General features: G+C 52.1%; 1 protein-coding gene across 3 annotated transcripts in view; it reads left to right on the forward strand.

Annotated features, from left to right (window-relative positions):
* DUSP22 (dual specificity phosphatase 22) overlaps nucleotides 1-16,246 on the forward strand; it is a 47,238-nt gene extending 30,992 nt beyond the window's left edge. The window contains exons 4-8 of one of the 3 annotated variants that reach the window (XM_082414051.1): nucleotides 3,891-3,940; nucleotides 12,384-12,458; nucleotides 14,086-14,257; nucleotides 14,684-14,756; nucleotides 16,061-16,246. In XM_082414051.1, the coding sequence (XP_082270177.1) occupies nucleotides 3,891-3,940; nucleotides 12,384-12,458; nucleotides 14,086-14,257; nucleotides 14,684-14,756; nucleotides 16,061-16,107 (417 nt within the window). In that variant the 3' untranslated portion in view covers nucleotides 16,108-16,246. Of the gene's footprint in view, nucleotides 1-3,890; nucleotides 3,941-12,383; nucleotides 12,459-14,085; nucleotides 14,258-14,683; nucleotides 15,632-16,060 lie in introns of those variants that run through there. The other 2 variants (XM_082414050.1, XM_082414052.1) reach the window with 2 other exon arrangements.
* Nucleotides 16,247-17,771: the final 1,525 nt, after the last annotated feature.

The raw sequence follows: 17,771 nt of genomic DNA on the forward strand, positions 1-17,771 counted from the left end.
TGGCCGTCTTAACTGAGCTTATTTTTGTACTTCACTGGGCACTCCTGGGCCAGCTCTCTAAGTTGAGAGTCTGTAACTCGACAGTTATTAGCTCCATAAAAGTTTAATGTCAATTAGCTTTCCAGCAATCACTTTTTTGAAGCATCATGGAAATACTGAATTTTTATTTATTTAGTAAGAATTTTGTTTCAAAGAAGATAACTGATTTTAGGGTTTTTGAAAAAATATTAGTGGTAATATGAAGGAGGAAATACCACCTAGCAAATGCTATAGTAAGGGAAACATTGCTGCTATTTTTATTACTTATGAATTTTTGACATTGCTCTAGAATTTTGTCCTATAATAAGATGTTCTTTATTTTTTTGCTAAACTTTCCATAACTTAGCTAAACATCTGTCTCTCTGAACTCCAGCACTACAGAATGGTCCTTTGTTTAGGTCCAAGTAGATGAAAAATTCTGTTCCACATCATATTAAAACATCTGCAGAGCCCAGTCCTTTAATAATTTTAAGTCTGTCCAGCTTTCTCATTAACGTTGAGGTCCTTCACGCTGCCAGCACTCTTGCTGCTTTCTGAATTAGTAATTAACTGAATTGTACACATGTGCAGGCATCTGAAGCCTTTTTTCAGGCACCTTATGTTCTGCAGTCTGTGGCCTCCAAGAAAGATACTTTTTGTGCTTTGTTAATGACTAAGCCAGGATAAGTAGACGTTCTTGGGTGGTGAGCAACTGAACCTTTTCGACAGTTTTGACTCCTTTCTTCACTGTATTTGCATAGTTTGTTCCCTTCTTATTGTAGATCACGGTGAGCTGCTTCTTAGCTGTGTCCCGCTGGAGCGTGTGTGTGCGGCGTGCCCCCAGCGTGGCGTGGCTCTTGTTTTCGTGGTCACCAGACTAAGGCCTGGGCACTTCACAGTATTTTTCTTCCCTTGTACTATTCTTGTGATGTGATCTTCATGTTAACTGATTTTCACCTTGTTCTTACCATCCAACAGACATTTAGTAAGTGCCTGTGGTATGCCAGGCATCATTCCAGGGAAGGTTATTAGTGCTGTTATTCTATCTTTGAGAGAACATGATCTTATATTTTATAGTTTCAGCGTCCTTCCTTTGCAGTAGGGGATCCCCAAACTTGTGGCCAGGAGCCCCTTTGTTCCTCCTTAAACGCGTCACAGATGGGAAGCCGTCATTGCCACATGCCCGTCCCAGCTAGTGAGGCTGAGGGGACCCACGTGGCCGAAAGGTGCCCCTTCACCCTCGGCAGGCACGGAGTGGGGACACCCCTTGCCACCTTCTCCCGGTTTGCTCCTGCTGTGTGGCGCTGGCCTCTTTCCCTTCGTACATGAGGCACCACAGAGGGGAACGAGACCCCGTCCGGAGAACCCTGAAGAAGCAGAGCGCTTCCCCCGACACCATGCCGGCGTTGATGGTGGACGCTCTCAATAAGCTAAGAGCCATTTACTCTCCCCTCCTCTCTTCCTTTTCTCCATTTTTTTCTCTCCTCCCGACATACGGGCTGGGCCGGTTCTAGATTCTGCAGAATTAAGGGGCTGTCAGTCGGAAAGCGTGACAGGTGCTTTCACCCCACATTAGAGGGACCCACCTCAGCGTCGCTGACTGGCGAGTTGCTGAGACTGACAGTCGCAGGAGAAGGGAAAGTGGAGCCCTGAGAACCCTTCGCGTCCCTCTGGAAGGGTTGGTCTGAAGGGAATTGGGGGAAGTGTGTGGGAGGGAAGCATTTCACAAGCTTCTGGGCCTGATCCAGCCAACTCTCACTTAAGAGTAAAAGGAAAAAAGTAAATGAGTCATTTCAATGGCGGATTACAAGGTGATCAGCGTGTGTCTACACCAGCAAGCCTGTTGGCCTCCGTGAGGGGAGGCCTGAAATGACTCTTTTTAACAGTATCGTTTCCTTTTCCATTTTCTTTCCCTGCAAATCAGGGCTGTCAAACCTCTCTGGGTTTGGAGGTGCTTTAGGACTTCAGGCAGCTGCTTCACTGTTTCCAGCAGAGCACAATGCCCGGAGTCCAGGGGGACGGGGACAGAGACAGAAGGGGACAGTGAGGTGACGAAGCGAAGCTCGAGTGAGGGACAGCCTGCTGCTTCACATTCTTCTCCCAGCAGCTAACCCGTGGCGTGTTAGCGTGTTAGCACGTGTGGCCCCATGTGGAGTGTTCCTCTGTGAATAAGTAGCAGTAAAACTCATCTTCTTGGAGATCCAAAGGAGCCTTTGTTGGAAGGTGTCATGACTGACTCAAAACTGAAAAATATATATGTACATACATACATATACGTGTGTGTGTGTGTGTGTGTGTGTGTGAAATAAGCAGGAGAAACGATCTTTCTGACCTCTCGTGACGGCAGGGGACAGGAAGGGGAATTGTGCCACTCAGATCGTAGTTGCAGACAGCAGATTCCACTCTGAGGCACCTCAGCAGAAAGGGGCTTGTTAAGAGAGAGCCGAGGGCTATGATCTCCTCCGAAGAGCTGGAGAGACAGGCTGCCAACTGCAGCTCGAGGAACAACACCCGGTGCACAACATACGACTGCCCACTGCGACCTGCTGCCACGTCCGCCCAGCACTTCCCGCCTCTGCCGCCACCTGCACCTGCCGAGCAGGTGCTCTGTACCCATCTGACTCTTCCCGTGTCCTGTTTCCAAATCTGCCTCAAGTAGGTGTGTCAGATGATGCAATCAGGTCCCGAGTCTGCACCCTAACAGCAAAGGAGGTTGAGAAACATAGTTTCTGTAGCTTCTGTGTTGGAAAGTGGGATCCACAACGTGGAGAAGGACCACATGTTCCTCACAAGACTGCACTAGCAAATACAACACAGAAATTCCTAATGATATGAGTTGAGTGTAAAATTTTAATGACCAACTGCAAAAAAATTGCAAATAATTCTAGAAATAATAATTTTATGCCTTCAACTGCTAAGGGACTTGTGGGTGTCTGTACCATGATTCCACATATTTCTCCTTCTTTGACTCTCTTAGGTTGGTTACTTTTCTAGTTTCTGATATGTTTCCCCCCATTAATCATCTATGACCTGGTGGCTAGATTCTATTAGATTAGGCTATCAAGAGAGAAAGGTTTAAAAGTGGTTTATTTAAGTCTTCATGAAGCCATATTCCTTCGCAAAGTTTGCTGAGATTTCTAGACCTTGTATTTTTACTTGACATTGAAGACCTTTCGTATTATACTTTAAATCCCTCCAAAGAAGAGGCAACCAAGTTTTTAATGAAACTCAAATTTGGCATGATTTTTTTATAGTATGAATTTATGTAAACATTTTTATAGATTTTTATAGTGAACAATGTGAAGTTCATTTTTTTTCAAATTGGGTCATCCTTTTAAAAAAATATTAGTTTGGTATGTAAACTTTTACTCTTCTGAAAAGCAAGCAAAATAAATCAAATTGTTTCCAGTGAGTGAAGCGCCTACCATTGCATCAGTGAAACTGTAACTCTCCTCCTCCTAAGACTGTCATATAACATGTCATCATGGTAAGGTTTTTACTATCAGTGCTTCCTTTTTGGCCATTCAGGATCTTAAATGAAATAGATTTAAAGAGTAGAGTATTTGAACAAGCATCAGAGATGATAGTTTTGAAACTTGTAGACGGTTCCTGGGAAGGACTCAATTATCTCGCTTTTTTGATAAACCCTACAAACTAACCTACAAACTAGAGCATGAATATTTGTGTGCATGGTCATAGAAAATGACCAGGAACTTAACTGAGTCTTCCTCCAGTTCCTTGGCAATAGAAGATGAGTGAAAAACTTCTCCTTTTTACTTTTTATTTTTTGACCTGAGTAAATAGTTCCTTTAAATGTTTTTCTCCACAGAGTATCATCTTTTTATCTTATTTTATTTTTTATCATTCCACAGGGGGTTAAATACCTGTGCATTCCAGCAGCGGATTCACCATCTCAAAACCTGTAAGTTTTTTTCTGTATTATTTGGACATATTAAAGATAAAGGACTTCAAGTCATCAGAGCAGAGGGGCCTTGATGCACAGCTACTGCCCTGCAGCGAGGTGGGAGGCCCAAGAGGTCGGTGCTCCTGGTCTGCCGGTCCTTCCAGTGTGCAGCTCTGACGCTGGGGTGTGTACAAGGAGCCTAATTTTGCAAAGGGTGCCTCAAACCAAACCTTTAGCATGTTCACCCTTTCCCTAGAAGCTGTTGCATTTTGTCCAATAGAAACAGAATATGAGCCACAAACACAAGCCACACATATAATTTTAGATTTTCTAGGAGCCACATTAAAAAGTAAAAAAGAGACAGGTGACAATAATTTTAATAATATGTTTTATTTAACCCAATATACTCAAAATACTATCAATTCAACATGTGCTCATCATTTTAAAAATGAGATATTTTATATCCTTTTATTCATACAAAGTCTTCAAAATCTGGTGTGCTTTTTACACTTACATTCCATTCGGACCAGCGCCGTCTCAAGTGCCCAGCGGCCTCACATGGCCAACGGCCCCCTGAGGGACAGCTTCCTTGGAAAGCTGGTCTGAGTTGAGAGACCAGGTTTTTCTGGTCAGGAGAGTCCTGCCGTCTCTTCCCCGCAGCTGAATACATCTCTGATGCCTCTTTAGCTCTGTCTGTCCCTCCAAGGAGAGATTCATAATCTCTCTCCTTTGCAGATTCCCCACAGTCATACGGGACCTGTGGGACTGGGCTTTGGCAGATGGGGGACAGGGGTTGGAGACCACCGAGGTTACAGCTGTGACACCACACTCCTCGGTGTCTGGAGGTGACACGGACTAGATGAAAGTCTTCCTGAGCCTGGATCTGAGCCAGGCAGGCTGAGGGGCACAGGAGCCGAGGACGTGCCTGTTCAGGACGTCTGGCGACCCGGCCTCTGCCTCGCAGACTCACCTTTGCTGCCTGTTTTAGGTCAGACACACGACCCTTCCAGAGTGACACGTTGCTGCGTTTCATCAGGGAAGAGGCTGTGGTGGTTGAGAACTGGGGAGTCCACGGGCTTGTCAGGATTGAGAACCTTCATGGTTCTCAAGCTTTATCGCCTGCAAGCCCGACATGGCAGCAGTACAGACTGTACAATCTTACCCCTCTGAAGGCTGTCCAGTACTGAATGTCAGCCAACCTTGGTTTTTCACTGCTGGAGAGCAGAGAAATAACAGGTTATGCAGTAATTTTGTGAGGTCTACCTGTTTGGAAAAACGGGAGGCTATAGTCAGATGGACTGATGGGGGAAAGAGTAAAGGTGAGGGCAGGGGCAGGAGGTGTAGAGTCAGACCAGGAAGGGGCAGGGGAGGCTGGACGGAGGGCCAAAGCCTCCTACCCAAAGCCTGTGTTTCCACAACAGCTCTCCATATTTCACAGAAAAAGTCAATCTTTAAGATCGAGGATGGTGAAGGAAAGGTTCTATAGGATCACCAGGAAAACAGTAGTAGCCTAGATCTGGAAGGAGAAGAAGTATCAGAGAACTTCCTTGGTTACCAGTCGTGTCGAGAAACAGAAGTGGTTGGAGGGCATGGTGTATACGGAAGGAAGTGAGCCACTGCCTTTCTCTCGAGACCACGGCAATCTTCTGCCCATGTTTTGGTGGCTATTTTTAGAATGGTTGCTCTGCTCTTATCTCAAACCGAAATTCTAACACTGTTGAACTTGTCGGTACCTGATTGGCATTCTGACCCTTCGGAAGAATCCGACTGCAACAGCCCGTGGGTGTTTGTGGTCAGGGCAGATGGCCACTCTGCGCGAACCGCCCCAGGACTCTTCAGCTTCGGTAGAGGCGGGCACGGTGCTCCGTGTCCGGGGCAAGGACCATGACTCACCAGGTGAAGACGGCGCTCAGCGGTCCTGCCCTGCGCAGACAAGTGAGCGGTAGACCCAGACCGCTTAGGGATCTCAGGTTCAAAAGCAGCTCCCTCTGCCTCGGGCCAGTCATTCTAACGCCCCTGCACTTCAGTCCTCTCATCTGCAAACGCCTGCCTCCAGGATTTGTGGAGATGAGACCGTGTGTGTGGAAGTGTTCTCTGTGACCTCCGAGCACTTTTGAAAATAAGAGTGTGCTTTTACTCAGAGTGCGTTGGTGGGGCCTGAGAGTTACAGGAAGGGTAGTTCTGGTGCTCAGGAGGCCCTCACGGATGCTGGGAAGGTGTGATCCAGGGAAGGACGGGGACAGAGGGTGCAGCTGCCGGTCCCCTGACTTCCGACGTCTCCTGGGTCTGTTCAGATCTTCTGGCAGAACCAGCCCGAGCACAGTCAACCTGGGGCCAGAGGACTAGCTCATAAGATTTGAACTAGTTCTCTCCCGTCCCAAGTGTGTGCGGATGTCTGGTAACGATGTGTGGTTTGCCTTCTTTCCCTTGCCTTGAATCTGGCCGAGAGTGTGGTCCAGCGGGTGGGTGCTGCGGCGTCTGAGCTTGGGGCTGGCGACAGGCCGAGCTGGGCAGTGGCCGTCGCTGCTGTTGTGACCGAAGCCCTGCAGCAGCCCGACCTGGGGTTCAGTTGGAAAAGGGGGTCCGGACCATAGCTCAGCGAAAGACAGTTGTGCTCATAGGCACGTGTGTGAGTCTTCAGGGAAACTTTTATTTTTGATCCATTAGTAATAGCAAAGCTTATATACAGGTAAGGATTTAGGTGCATAAATGCCCACGATTCTATAAATGTTTCTTGCTTTAGTGAAGTTATATGGAGATCGCGAAGTTAAGCTTGGAATTCAAGGGTACTTCGTATGTTAAGAGACAGCCTATGAAATAGTTTGAGTTTCTCTACCTGTTACAGATATTTCATTGGAAAGCACAGCGAGCATGCATTCATGATACAGTGAGACGGTTAACGCTGGCAGGCAGAGCTCTTGACTTCTCTGTATCGCCCACCTCGCTTTGGGTAGCTTGTATTTATTACTCACCAAGTAGTAGGAGCATGTGCAGGCAGACCGTGAGCCTTCAGTTTCTGTATCATCAGCCAATGTAGATGGTCAGGAGACAAATCCTCTAACTGCTCTGGAAACCCAGTTAGAACCAGGGGTCCTTCAGTCTAGCAGCTTTTACTTCGTGGTGCCTAAGAGTTCCTATATTTAATGACAAAAATAAATTCTAGAAAACTGTATTGCTTATATTTTTAAACTTAGTTACAGATTTTAAAAATTATTTCCAACTTTGGATATAACTTAAGGTTTTATATCCTAACTCTTTCCCCACAAATCCCTATACCAGCAGGAATTCTTCTTGCTAGTTATGCTTAGTAAGAGGGTTGTGACCTTTGGAGACTAACTGCGTTCGGTCACCGCAGACGCTCCAGGAAGGTCAGTTTTCTGTCTTGGCCGTACTCCTCACAAACTCCCCTCTGATCTTCCAGGAACCCGAAATGCATGACCCTGGCTGGAGACAGCAGTAACACATCAGAATTTTAGCTTGGTCCCCACTACCACCCCGCCTCACAAAGTCAGGACACGTGGAAGTTCAGGTCCTCACAGTGGCGACAACCCCCCAGACCCCAGGCTGACGCGTTCTGCGTGATTTACAGAATTGGAGGCGTCGTCGGGTTTACATCAAATGCACACCCCTTCTGCCAGTGGCCAACGTGCAGTGGTTGAGTGAACCGAGGCTTCTGGAAATGTTTGCTTTTGCTTTCTGTCTGTGCTTCCCTGGGCAAGTCATTTGAACCTCACTTGTCTCCCCTGTGGAATACCTGTCTCACACGATTTCTGTAGCATTAGGTGAGGTAGTGCAAGTGTGTAAAGACACTAAGTGTCTCCAGAGAATCAGGTTCCATATTCTGCCTCTTCGAGAAGGGGGTGTTAACGTGTCTTGAGAGTGAATGGTTGGAGGTATCGCAGCTTATTTTATTCATTCTTAGTTTAATGTTTATCAGATTGCTATTAGTATTTAGACACCGTCAGGGGAGGGTTATCTTCTTTGTCTTCTCTGTGGCGCTGCAGCGTCACATCTTCGCAGCAGAAACTTGGTGACAACAGTGGCTTGAGAGTCGAGCAGGGTCTCAGGTTCCTGGGGTTTTTGTGGAGAGAAGAGGCACCAGAAATGCAGAGCGCTTGCATTAAACCCTCCTTGCTTTATTCCACCTCCTGTCTTTTTGTGTGTGTTTTCTTTAGTTTAACTCATGTCTTCTGTACTTCCAGCTCTCTTTTTCTCTCATTTACATTTTTCTTTATTTTTATTATTAAAAAGCAGTTTTGCAAGATCAGAGCTAAGTGGGCCCTGATGTGCTCTGTCCTGCTTCCAGACAAAGATGCACATACACACCTGCACATACACGACTCCTGAGGACTTTGCGGTCGCAGAATGAGAAATATGTGGAAAATGTGTATTGCATTTTTCATAAGACTTCACTTATTCAACTTAAAAACCTATTTTTTAGTCTTAGACTATGTTGTCCTTGCTTTTTTGGGGTGGAACTGCTCTTTGTGAAATGATGTTGTAGCAGATGGTAGAGAGGGGGTGTGTTTTTGTTTGTTTTTTAAATGACCTTATTTGGCAAAATGAAAAGTACAGTACACATATTCCCCGCGATTTTTCTTTAAATGTTGACAGTGCAGGAAATGTAAAAGTTGCGGAAGCCTTGACATAAATGTGCTGAAGGCTGTGTGCAGCCTGCTCCGGGTGAGGAAGTTTCCTTCCCGCTCACCTCGGGTGCAGTGAGAGCTGCCCGGTCAGCGCAGGGCCTGGGGGGCTGGGCTGACTCTGCCCGGGAGGAAGCAGCTCTCTGACCTGAGCCCACCCTCCAGAGCCTGCACCCAGAGAAGACACTCCACCCATAGGCTTTTTTTTTAAACATTCTTTTCTGAGGGAAAAAACCCCTAAGGTGCTGGCCTTTCCTGGTCTTTTTCTCCTTTGCTTTCCTGTACACATACTGCGCACACGTGCATACACACGTACACACACATGTTCATACTCTGATGAGGGGCAGGAGAAGCGGCCTGGATCTTGTGGCTTGTGCTGTCAGCGCAGCCTGGTCTGGCACTGCTGGCTTTGGGGTGAGCCCAGCTGCCCCCCAAGGTGCTGGGCCAGACCTCCCACAAGCAGAGTCCTTCCCAACAGGACAGGACCGCCTCAGACCCCCCAACAGTGGGGACCACAGCCTCCAAGTCTTGCAGTCTAGGAGTAAGAAGAGATGGTCCAAACTCAAAAGAATGAGCGTCAGGTGGTGTGGCTCTGCTAGGTTCGTCCAGCGTCCTTTCCCGAAGGTCAGGAAAACCCGGCTGGTCCTGCTCTTGGCCTCTGGATGGAGAGGGCGGGCTGGGATGCACTGGGCCGTGGGGAGGGCCAGCACAGACTGCGGAGGAGGAAGGAGGGGACAGTGGCACAGCTGCCGGGCTGTGTACCAACCCCACGGAAGGGCATCTCTCGCCCGGCCCCCGTGCTCTCGGCGATTGTCGGCAGCCACGTGCGCGTGTAGGTGCGCGTCCTTGTGGACGCGCCCAGCTGGCTGTCCTCTGACAGAGCTTGCCCGCGTGTCTTTGTGTGGAAGTAAAGGTACAGCACGGAGATCAGGAATAGGGAACCGGCGTTCAGTGAAACAGCCTGTGGCGGATGTGCTTCCCTCTGGGCTTCTGCTTTGATCCAGGGTTGAGCAACGTGCGGCCCGGAGCCCCGGGTATTTCCCACTGTGGAGGAGGGGTGTGATGACCGGGCCAGGGCTTATGTCACGAGCTTCCCTGGAAATAACCTACCCAAGGAGCGCTGAGCGCACCTGCCTCCTGGCTTTCCTTGGAAGAGGCACTTCGAGGAGTGTCTGTCCGGCTTGGCCTCGTGCCCTGTCTTGCCCGTGAGTCAAGTTTCGAGGTGGGGCTCTGAGCGGGCCCTCCGTGGGCATCATTAAGCTCCTGGGCCGGAGCCCTTGTCCCAACACAGTGATGGGCCGGAGCCGTTGGTGGGTTTTTCCTGGACTTGACACCTGATGCAGACAGAGCTGAAAGAGGAAAGGCTGGGGGGAGACCCTCCTCACAGCTTCCTTGTCTGGGGGCCCCTCGCACACACGCTCTGGGCTCTGGCCAGTTTGGATGTTTCCCTGCTGACCACACCCCACCTCAGTCTCTCATGCTGAGATGTGGCAAAACTGACCCTTGAACCCAGCACCACGCCTTATATAGGACCTGGGTTTCCTCGTGCGTGTGGTTTCGGACATGCAGGTGTGAAAGGCAGACGGAAGAGGTTCCCACCCAGGGGTTTCAGTAAAGGGGCTCACTTGTCATCTCTGCAAGGTGTCGGTGGCCTCCCCAGGGCCGACAGGTCCCCGGGACAAGCCACCCGCCTGGTGTAGCTTCCACAGTATGTTCCGAGGCCGTCCGTGCTCCCCACGCGCTCAGGCCGTTGTCTCTCGTTTCCTGATTCGCTCTTCCTTTGCTGGGAGGGTCTTCTCCCCACCTGTCTCATCTCAGACACAGCTGTCCTGGACCAGAAAGAGCCCCACAGAGGACAGGCGAGAGCATGGGCCGCAGGCATGGAGAGGCCTCTTGGGAACCCTTGGATACTGCAGTGTGGCCAGCCTAGGGTGCGGAGGCGTGTGCCCTCAGCCGCTAGCCTGCAGTTGAGATGGGCCTGGGTCCTGGGCGAACTGCCTAGCCCTGGACCCACAGTCAAAGCTGCCCACCCTCTGGCGTGTCTGCAGCAGGGGAAACCACGAGGCAGAGGGTGGGCGGGCAGCCTGTAGCAGCTCCTCGGCCACTGAGTGGCTCAGTGTCTTTAAAACCGTTGCACTTGTTAATATCAGGTAGACAGTGCTTGGCTGTAAATAGCAGAATATCTGATTGACAGTGTTTTAAGTTATAAAGACATTGGTTTACTTCACTCCCTACCCAAGAAGCCTGGGCAGCAGCTCCTGGAGCCCCCTTCCACCCCGGAGGCCTGCCACCTGTGGTCGCGGAGCGGCTGACGCAACTCTGGGCACAAGCCACTTCCCAGTCTCCTGGCAGGAAGCCTGGGGCAGAGATGCCCTTCCTTTTATCAGGAGCGGCCCCCAGCCCACAGCCTCCCCTTTACTTCTCTGTGGCCGGAACTGGAGGGAAGATGGGCCTCCGAGGGACTGGGAACTGCTGCCCGACAGCCTCAGGGTGACAGAGGAGACCCCCGCAGCCCCAGCCCTTCCCAGGCATCAGAGGAGTTCACCGCCAGCTCCGCCTGCTGAGAGACAGGATGGGCGGCGCTCCCCACCCCAGACCGGACCTGTAGCCCCCAGGGCCACACCCTCTGCCCCTCCCTGCTCTGCTGCCTGGCCTTCCTGGCTTCTGCCTCACGGCCCTGCTCCGAGGTCTCCTTGGATTTCAGGATCACAGCAGGAATCTTTCCTTGCCTGTTTTACAGCAAGTCGGTTTGGGGGAGTAGCGTTGCGGCGCCCTGCTCACTTTGTACGTTTACACTGGGAGCGTTTGCCCCTGGGAAAGTCAGCAGAAGCACCCCTTGCCCTGCTCTATAGTCAGGTTTCAGGCGAGAGTCTAGAGTCTGTGGGTGGGACCCTGGCCCCTCCACACGTGGTGGCATCAGGCCTGCCACTACAGTTTCCTCTGTGCCAGCTGCCCTAATCCAGCCGGGCACCGGCACTTGGGTTGCTGAGTCTCTTCTGCAGTCAGGAGCTGGCTGAGTCTGCTTCTCTTGCCTGAATTCCCCGTTCTTACTCCTGTCATTCACCCTGACAGGAGACAGCAGCCCCAGTTCGTGTGGCTGGGAACATTTTATTCGGCTCTGAATCTCTTGCATCTTAGCAGAGCCCCTGCTAAATAATCACTACTCAGTAGGTGTTGTGACTTTAGTCCATGGGCAACTTTAGGTGTTTTGCTGCTTTATAAGCCATTCAAAGGCAGGAGACGTCAAAAAGCACATACTTGGTGGTTCCCCTCAGAGTACTTGTACTTAACCCACCTGCGCATCTAGAACATGCTGGTGCGCACAGCTGGGCATGAACCAGGGGCGGGAGAAGGGGGTCGTAGACAAGCTGAGGGTCAGGAGGAAAGATCACGGTGTCATCTTCATGCAGGACCTCAGAGTTTGCAAAGCACGTTGGTATATGTTTCTTCGCCCCAGCCTGTGAGACACAGCTCCCACTTTCTAAGTGAGGGTAAGGGAAGCTAGGTGACATTCCCAAAGTCCCATATCCAGTGAGGCCGAGCAGGACTGGAGCTGCAGCTCCCCTTCCCCGGCCTGGAGGACGGGCAGACAGGACCTATCCACAGACTGTCAGAAATGAACTGACCTTGGGGCTCAGGGAGCCCACACTGGGTGGGCACCTCCCTCACCTGAGCGGCTGGCGAGCAGGTCAGTGTACTGCTAAGTGTTGAGGGACCCAGACTGACCATGGGGCTGGGCAGGACCCACCCCCCAGCAAGTCAGTGGCGTTCAGTGAAACAGCCTGTGATGTCACTTCTCTCCTTTTTCCTCACCCCAGGACAAGACATTTCAAAGAAAGTATTCAATTCATCCACGAGTGCCGCCTGCGAGGTGAGGGCTGCCTTGTTCACTGGTACGTGTGCCCCTGCCGGGTGACCCCGGGCCTGTTCTGCTCACCTCCCCCAGACGCCCAGTACACACCCCACCCGACCCTGCCTGTTTGTTAGCCATTGTTTGCTTGTGTGCAAAGAGAACCGTACATCCTTTCTTTCCTTTTCACTTAGGATTTTCATTTTCTCAGTTAGGGTTCTGCAGGGACTGTGGAGGTCACGACACAGAAACCCCTTCTCCAGCCTTCCTCCGAGACCCCGTCGGAATGTGGCTCCGCCCAGTGTCCGTGCAGAGCACTGCTTCTTGCTGGGGAGTTTTGATTGCACGTGTGGGCGTTCAGCATTGCGTTACTGTCACACCAAAATGACCGCTGTTTCTCAGTTTATAGATAGGAGCTTTTATGTGTTTTGGGCTTATACTTTGCTTTAAAGAGAACTGAATAGACTCTTAGAATTGAGCAATTCCTATGCAGCTATCCACCCGCATTCAGCTGCAGTCTGTGTGGTACATACGCGTACACCTGGGCACACATCGTGCAGAGAAAGCTGCAGAGAAAGACACAGAACTCAGGCACAGTGCCCTGCACCTGACACATCGCAGGCACTCAGGGAATGTGGACCCTCGTTTCGTCACTGCCCATTTTCATTTTACTTTTAAAAAGAGCGGGACATGTAATAAACACAAAGTGCAGGTTTTGTGACATTTGCTCGCAGTTGCCTCAGAACACTTCACGGTGCAGTCAGAGCCGTTTCAAGGGGCTCTGGAGCCCTGTGCCTGGTGGGTTAGCACCTGCCCGGCTGCAGCCCAAGGGGATGTATTTTTCTTTAACGCTCTCTCAGTTTTTCTGATACACAGCCCGAGGGAAGAACCACTACTTGAGAGTGGTTTTTTACTATTATTTATATTTGAATATGTGCAGGCCTGATATTCTAGGAATTTGTGTCTCATACAGTTGTGTCAATCTGAAGATAGGCTTTTCTAAAAATGAGAAACTCGCTAAACTTCCCCATCTAAACCGTTGCTGAGTCTGACGCAGCACCACCTCTCTGTGACCACCTTAATTTGCATGTGCATTTAAAATCGGTCCCCTTACTCAGCCTGTGAGAGAAAATTGACCGTTATGGCCTGCAGAGCGTGCCCACGCTGGCACTCTGCTTATGTATGTGAAGAGGATCACAAAATATTTGGTAAGGGCTTCTGTATTTAATGAGTTTTTTAAGTTATAGACTTGGCCCTTGTATCTCTAAGAAAACCAGACTTTAAAAACGTGAGGCTGTCTAAATGGCTGCCGATCATAACTGGGTTTGCTGCTCAGATCCTGGACCCCTGCAGTCCCTGGATGTCCTTTAGTTACTTCGTCTGTCCAGGGAGATGGGACTATCTGAAGAGGGGCTCAGGCGCAATAGAGAATCAGAAGATGGAAGTGTCCGGAGCCGCAGCCAGTAGAAAACCAATAAAAAATGAGGCTGCCCAGGCGAAGAACGCCTGAGCTTCTCGTGGCATAAAGCAGAGAGAGCTGGCGTGTCCTGCGTGATCGCCTAGTAGCGTCCTGGCTTGCTGTCCACGCGCGCTCCGAGGCAGGAAGGCTTCCTCGGCGGGTTCTCAGGGTCCCCGACCCTCCCCTGCCTGTGTGGTTCTTGGCCCCGCAGCCTGGCCGGCGTCTCCAGGAGCGTGACTCTGGTGGTGGCATACATCATGACGGTCACCGACTTCGGCTGGGAAGACGCCCTGCGCACCGTGCGTGCGGGCAGGTCCTGCGCAAACCCCAACCTGGGCTTCCAGAGGCAGCTCCAGGAGTTTGAGGAGCGCCAGGTCTGTCAGGTAAGCGTGCTCGGGGGCTGGGAACGCACCTCCGTCCTTCCACGCCCGCCCAGACTTGTGGAGGCTGGAAAGGCCCCCCGAGGTCGGCTGGTCCAAGGACACCCCTGGAGCCCCTCTGCAGCATCACTGGCCCCTCGTCCACCAGCCGCTGCGGTCATTCCCTTTTCCCACCGTCCTCAGGGCCCATGGTAGCTTCTGTTTCTCTGTCTTGGGGTCAAGTGCCATTTCCTTGGTCAGGCTTGCTTTCACGTTCTCAGGCCAGAACCTGGAAGAAGCAGTCATTTCTCTTGCTAACCCTAACCCTGAGAGCTGACTGCCCGATGCCCCTTGGCCCCCTGTTCATAGGGGCAAACCTGCACCATCAGGTAGCAGGTGGGAGTGTAGCGGGTGAGCTGTGTGACGTCCTGGTTTGTTTCACTTCTCCAGTTCCGCCAGTGGCTGAAGGAGGAGTACGGAGAGAGCCCTTTGCGGGATGCAGAAGAAGCCAGAGGCATTCTGGGTAAATACAAAGAGCAGGGGCGCGCGGAGCCCCCGCCTGGCGCCGGGCGCTGGGGTGGCCTCCCGGCCTCGCCTCCTCCGGCCTACGGCAGCTGCACCACGGAGACCTAGCCGAGCCCTCGGCGCCCCTGCCCGCGGACGGGAAGGGGTGTCCCGGTGGATCCAGGCCCCCCCCCCGAGACCCCAGCAGCCCCACCCCCAGCTTCTGCGCCACCCAGACGCTGCTGCCTCACACGCGTGGGCAAGCTGGGGAGCGTGCACGCGCGCGCGTGTGTGTGAGTGAGTGAGCGTGAGTTCTGAACGTGTGCGCTGCGGGAGCTGCCGTGAAAGCCACGCTGCCGGCATCGGCCTCACTGCCTTTCCCCGTGCGAGATCCGCTGGAAGGTACTTGGAGGTGGCCGTGGAGGAGCCGCCGGGCCTGCGAGCGGGCAGCGGGGAGGCCTCAGGGTGGCCAAGGGGGCAGCAGGGGCCCCCTCCGCCTTCTGAGGGCGGCACTGGGCCCCGGGGCCCGGAGGTGGCCGAGCGGGCCCTCCTGCTGCCGCCGGCCCTGCTCAGCCCTGCCCTTCCGAGCCCTGCTCGGCGTGTGCCCGCCTGAACCGCCGGCCCTTGGGTGGTGTGGGGAGCAGCCCAGACGCCCGCCCTCAGCTCCCCCGTCCAGCTTCGCCTCCTCCCAGCCTCCTGCTGTTCTCACTCCGGGGAACCCCTCGCGAGGCTTGCATGCACCTTTGGGATTTAGGAAGAAAGAGCAGTTGTTAGGCACTGTCACGGTTTGCGCTTAAAAATACATTTAATGCCTGAGCACTTATTAAGCACCTTCATGTCTGCTGTGGATTTGGGATTTGATCTCAGCTACCTCATTAAACGGTTTTTGAAAAAGTGTTTTTCATTATTCCAATCAACTCTGCCTCACGGTTGAGAGCGTTTGGTCACGAGTGCTTTTGAAGCCAAAGGGAAAAGGATCATATCATTGGGCCACTCGAAGCTTCTGATGCGGGCTTTGGGAGCGCTTTGTGGTGGGTAAATCCGACGTCAGGCCAAGCCAGCTGGCCAGGCTCCACACTCGTGCAGGCCCCAGATGTACAGCAAGAAAGGAAAGCGCAGCCGAGGAGCTCCTCACCTACAGCCAAGACAGTTTGCTCTAATGTTTTCCTTAAACCAAAAAGAAATGTAAATATGTTAACAGAAGAAGTATTTAGGAGTCAGCTTGAAGACTTAAATACGGGTACAATGTGAACGCCTAGATCTATTCCTGTAACCTGAAATGTTGTCCTAATATCGGTCGCCAGTAACATTCTTTCTCCACAGCCACCCCAGGGATTCTGAAGTACTGCGCCTCTCTCAGAAGACTGTAATGTACCTGAAATATTGCAAAGCCAGAGTTTAGGTGCTGCCCAGAAGAAAAGCAACCAGAGTTCATTTTTCAGTGTCCAGAAGTAATTTGTGAACTCGCCTGTTTTCATTTTAAACAATACATATGCAATTGTGTCATCATATGTTGGGAACTACGCGTCCTCTTTGGCAAGGGAAGGGTTTTTACCTAATTCCTCTGCTGCGGCTCCTTCTTTGCCCTTAGCCCTGCTGCCCCCAGGCCATCTCAGGGCCCTGCTGCCCCACCCGGTGACCCTGCGGTAATCGTGGTTGCCACTCCTGAGGGCCCTGCTGGGCACACCTGCCCCTGGGGACTGTCTCCTGGGCTGTTTCGTCCTGGGGTCTCGCCTCCACCACACGTGCATGCATCTGGTGAAGGGCAGCTCCACACGCTGCGCCCGCCCTTAGCTGGGGTATGGATCCCACTTGCTTCTGCCACGGGCGCCACGAGGCACGTTCGGAGGCTGCCCCCGGCAGTGACGCTGCTTTATTTTAAGGCCACTGCCTTCCTCCAGAAGGAGGGTAGTGACGGCAGGAGACGTGAACTCCTTTCCCCGGGAGAGAAAGCGGGTCCCCCGCTTGAGCAGAGGGAAGTCTGGAGGGTGCGCAGGGCCGTCTCCCAACTCCGCTCTCAGCTTCAACGTGAAGGACACTAGCCGGTGTGAAGAGCAGTTTAAGTCTGTTTCCCAACGTTCTCTCGTCGAACTCCAGTGGGGGAAGAAGGAAATTTAACTTTTTACTTAAAGGAGAGGTTTGGCGGGACTACAGGAGCTGAGGTGTGTGGGCTCGTTGGCTGAAGGAGGCTTGACCTGTGTGCTGAGTCTCCAGTGCCTGGACGCTCCTGGCAAGGGCTCGGGGCAGGACACTTTGTGCCAGAACGGCCCCTGACGGGTGTGGGATGACGGGCATCACGATGCTTATTCTGACTTGACAGGCCTACCTGGGTGAAGAACAGGTGATCCAGGTGGAGGTGCCAGGCCTCGAGGCCCTGAGGTGTCTCCACTGCCCACCTGTGTGGGCGTGCCAGGGGGCATGAGGAAACAGCATGAGGGAAGCAGGGTTTCTGGCGAGGGCCCCAACCCTGTGGGCTCCCCCGCCCCTCGTGGCACCCACGACAATCACCTAGAAATCGGTGCTCTGCAGGTCACGAACTGTCACCTTGAAGCTGTATAAACCCACAGAGAAGGTATTATTTCATTCACTTGAGGCTCAGAGAGGCCAAGAAACACACCAAAAGCTAAAAATGTTAGTGCTACTTTGCCTGAACCTGGGTCTTTTGATCTCAAATCAGTGTGCAATGGGAGAGGGAGGGGCGGAGTGCCCTGGGCTTTGCACTTAGAGGTTTGTGAGGCTCTGACGCCAGGGCCCCTGGGAGAGCCAGCACCACTGCCGTGTGCACAGCTGTCCAAGCCAAAGCCTCTGCCTGCTCCCCCAGTCTCTCGGGGTTTTGTTTGGGGCCATGGAGGGTGGTGGCCAAAAGCACACGGACGTTTCCATTGGGATGGTATTGACCGTGCTTAGATGTTAGAGGCAGACGCCCCTTCTCCGAGACCAGAGCAGGTGTTCAGGTCACGTGGACACGGGGACGGTGAACCCCCCTGCCCCAAGGGCTTTGCCTTGTTAGAGGAGGGGGTCGTGGCCCTGGCAG

The sequence above is a fragment of the Balaenoptera physalus genome, assembly GCF_965194825.1.
Source record: "Balaenoptera physalus genome assembly, chromosome: 11".
NCBI classification, from domain to species: Eukaryota; Metazoa; Chordata; class Mammalia; order Artiodactyla; family Balaenopteridae; genus Balaenoptera; species Balaenoptera physalus.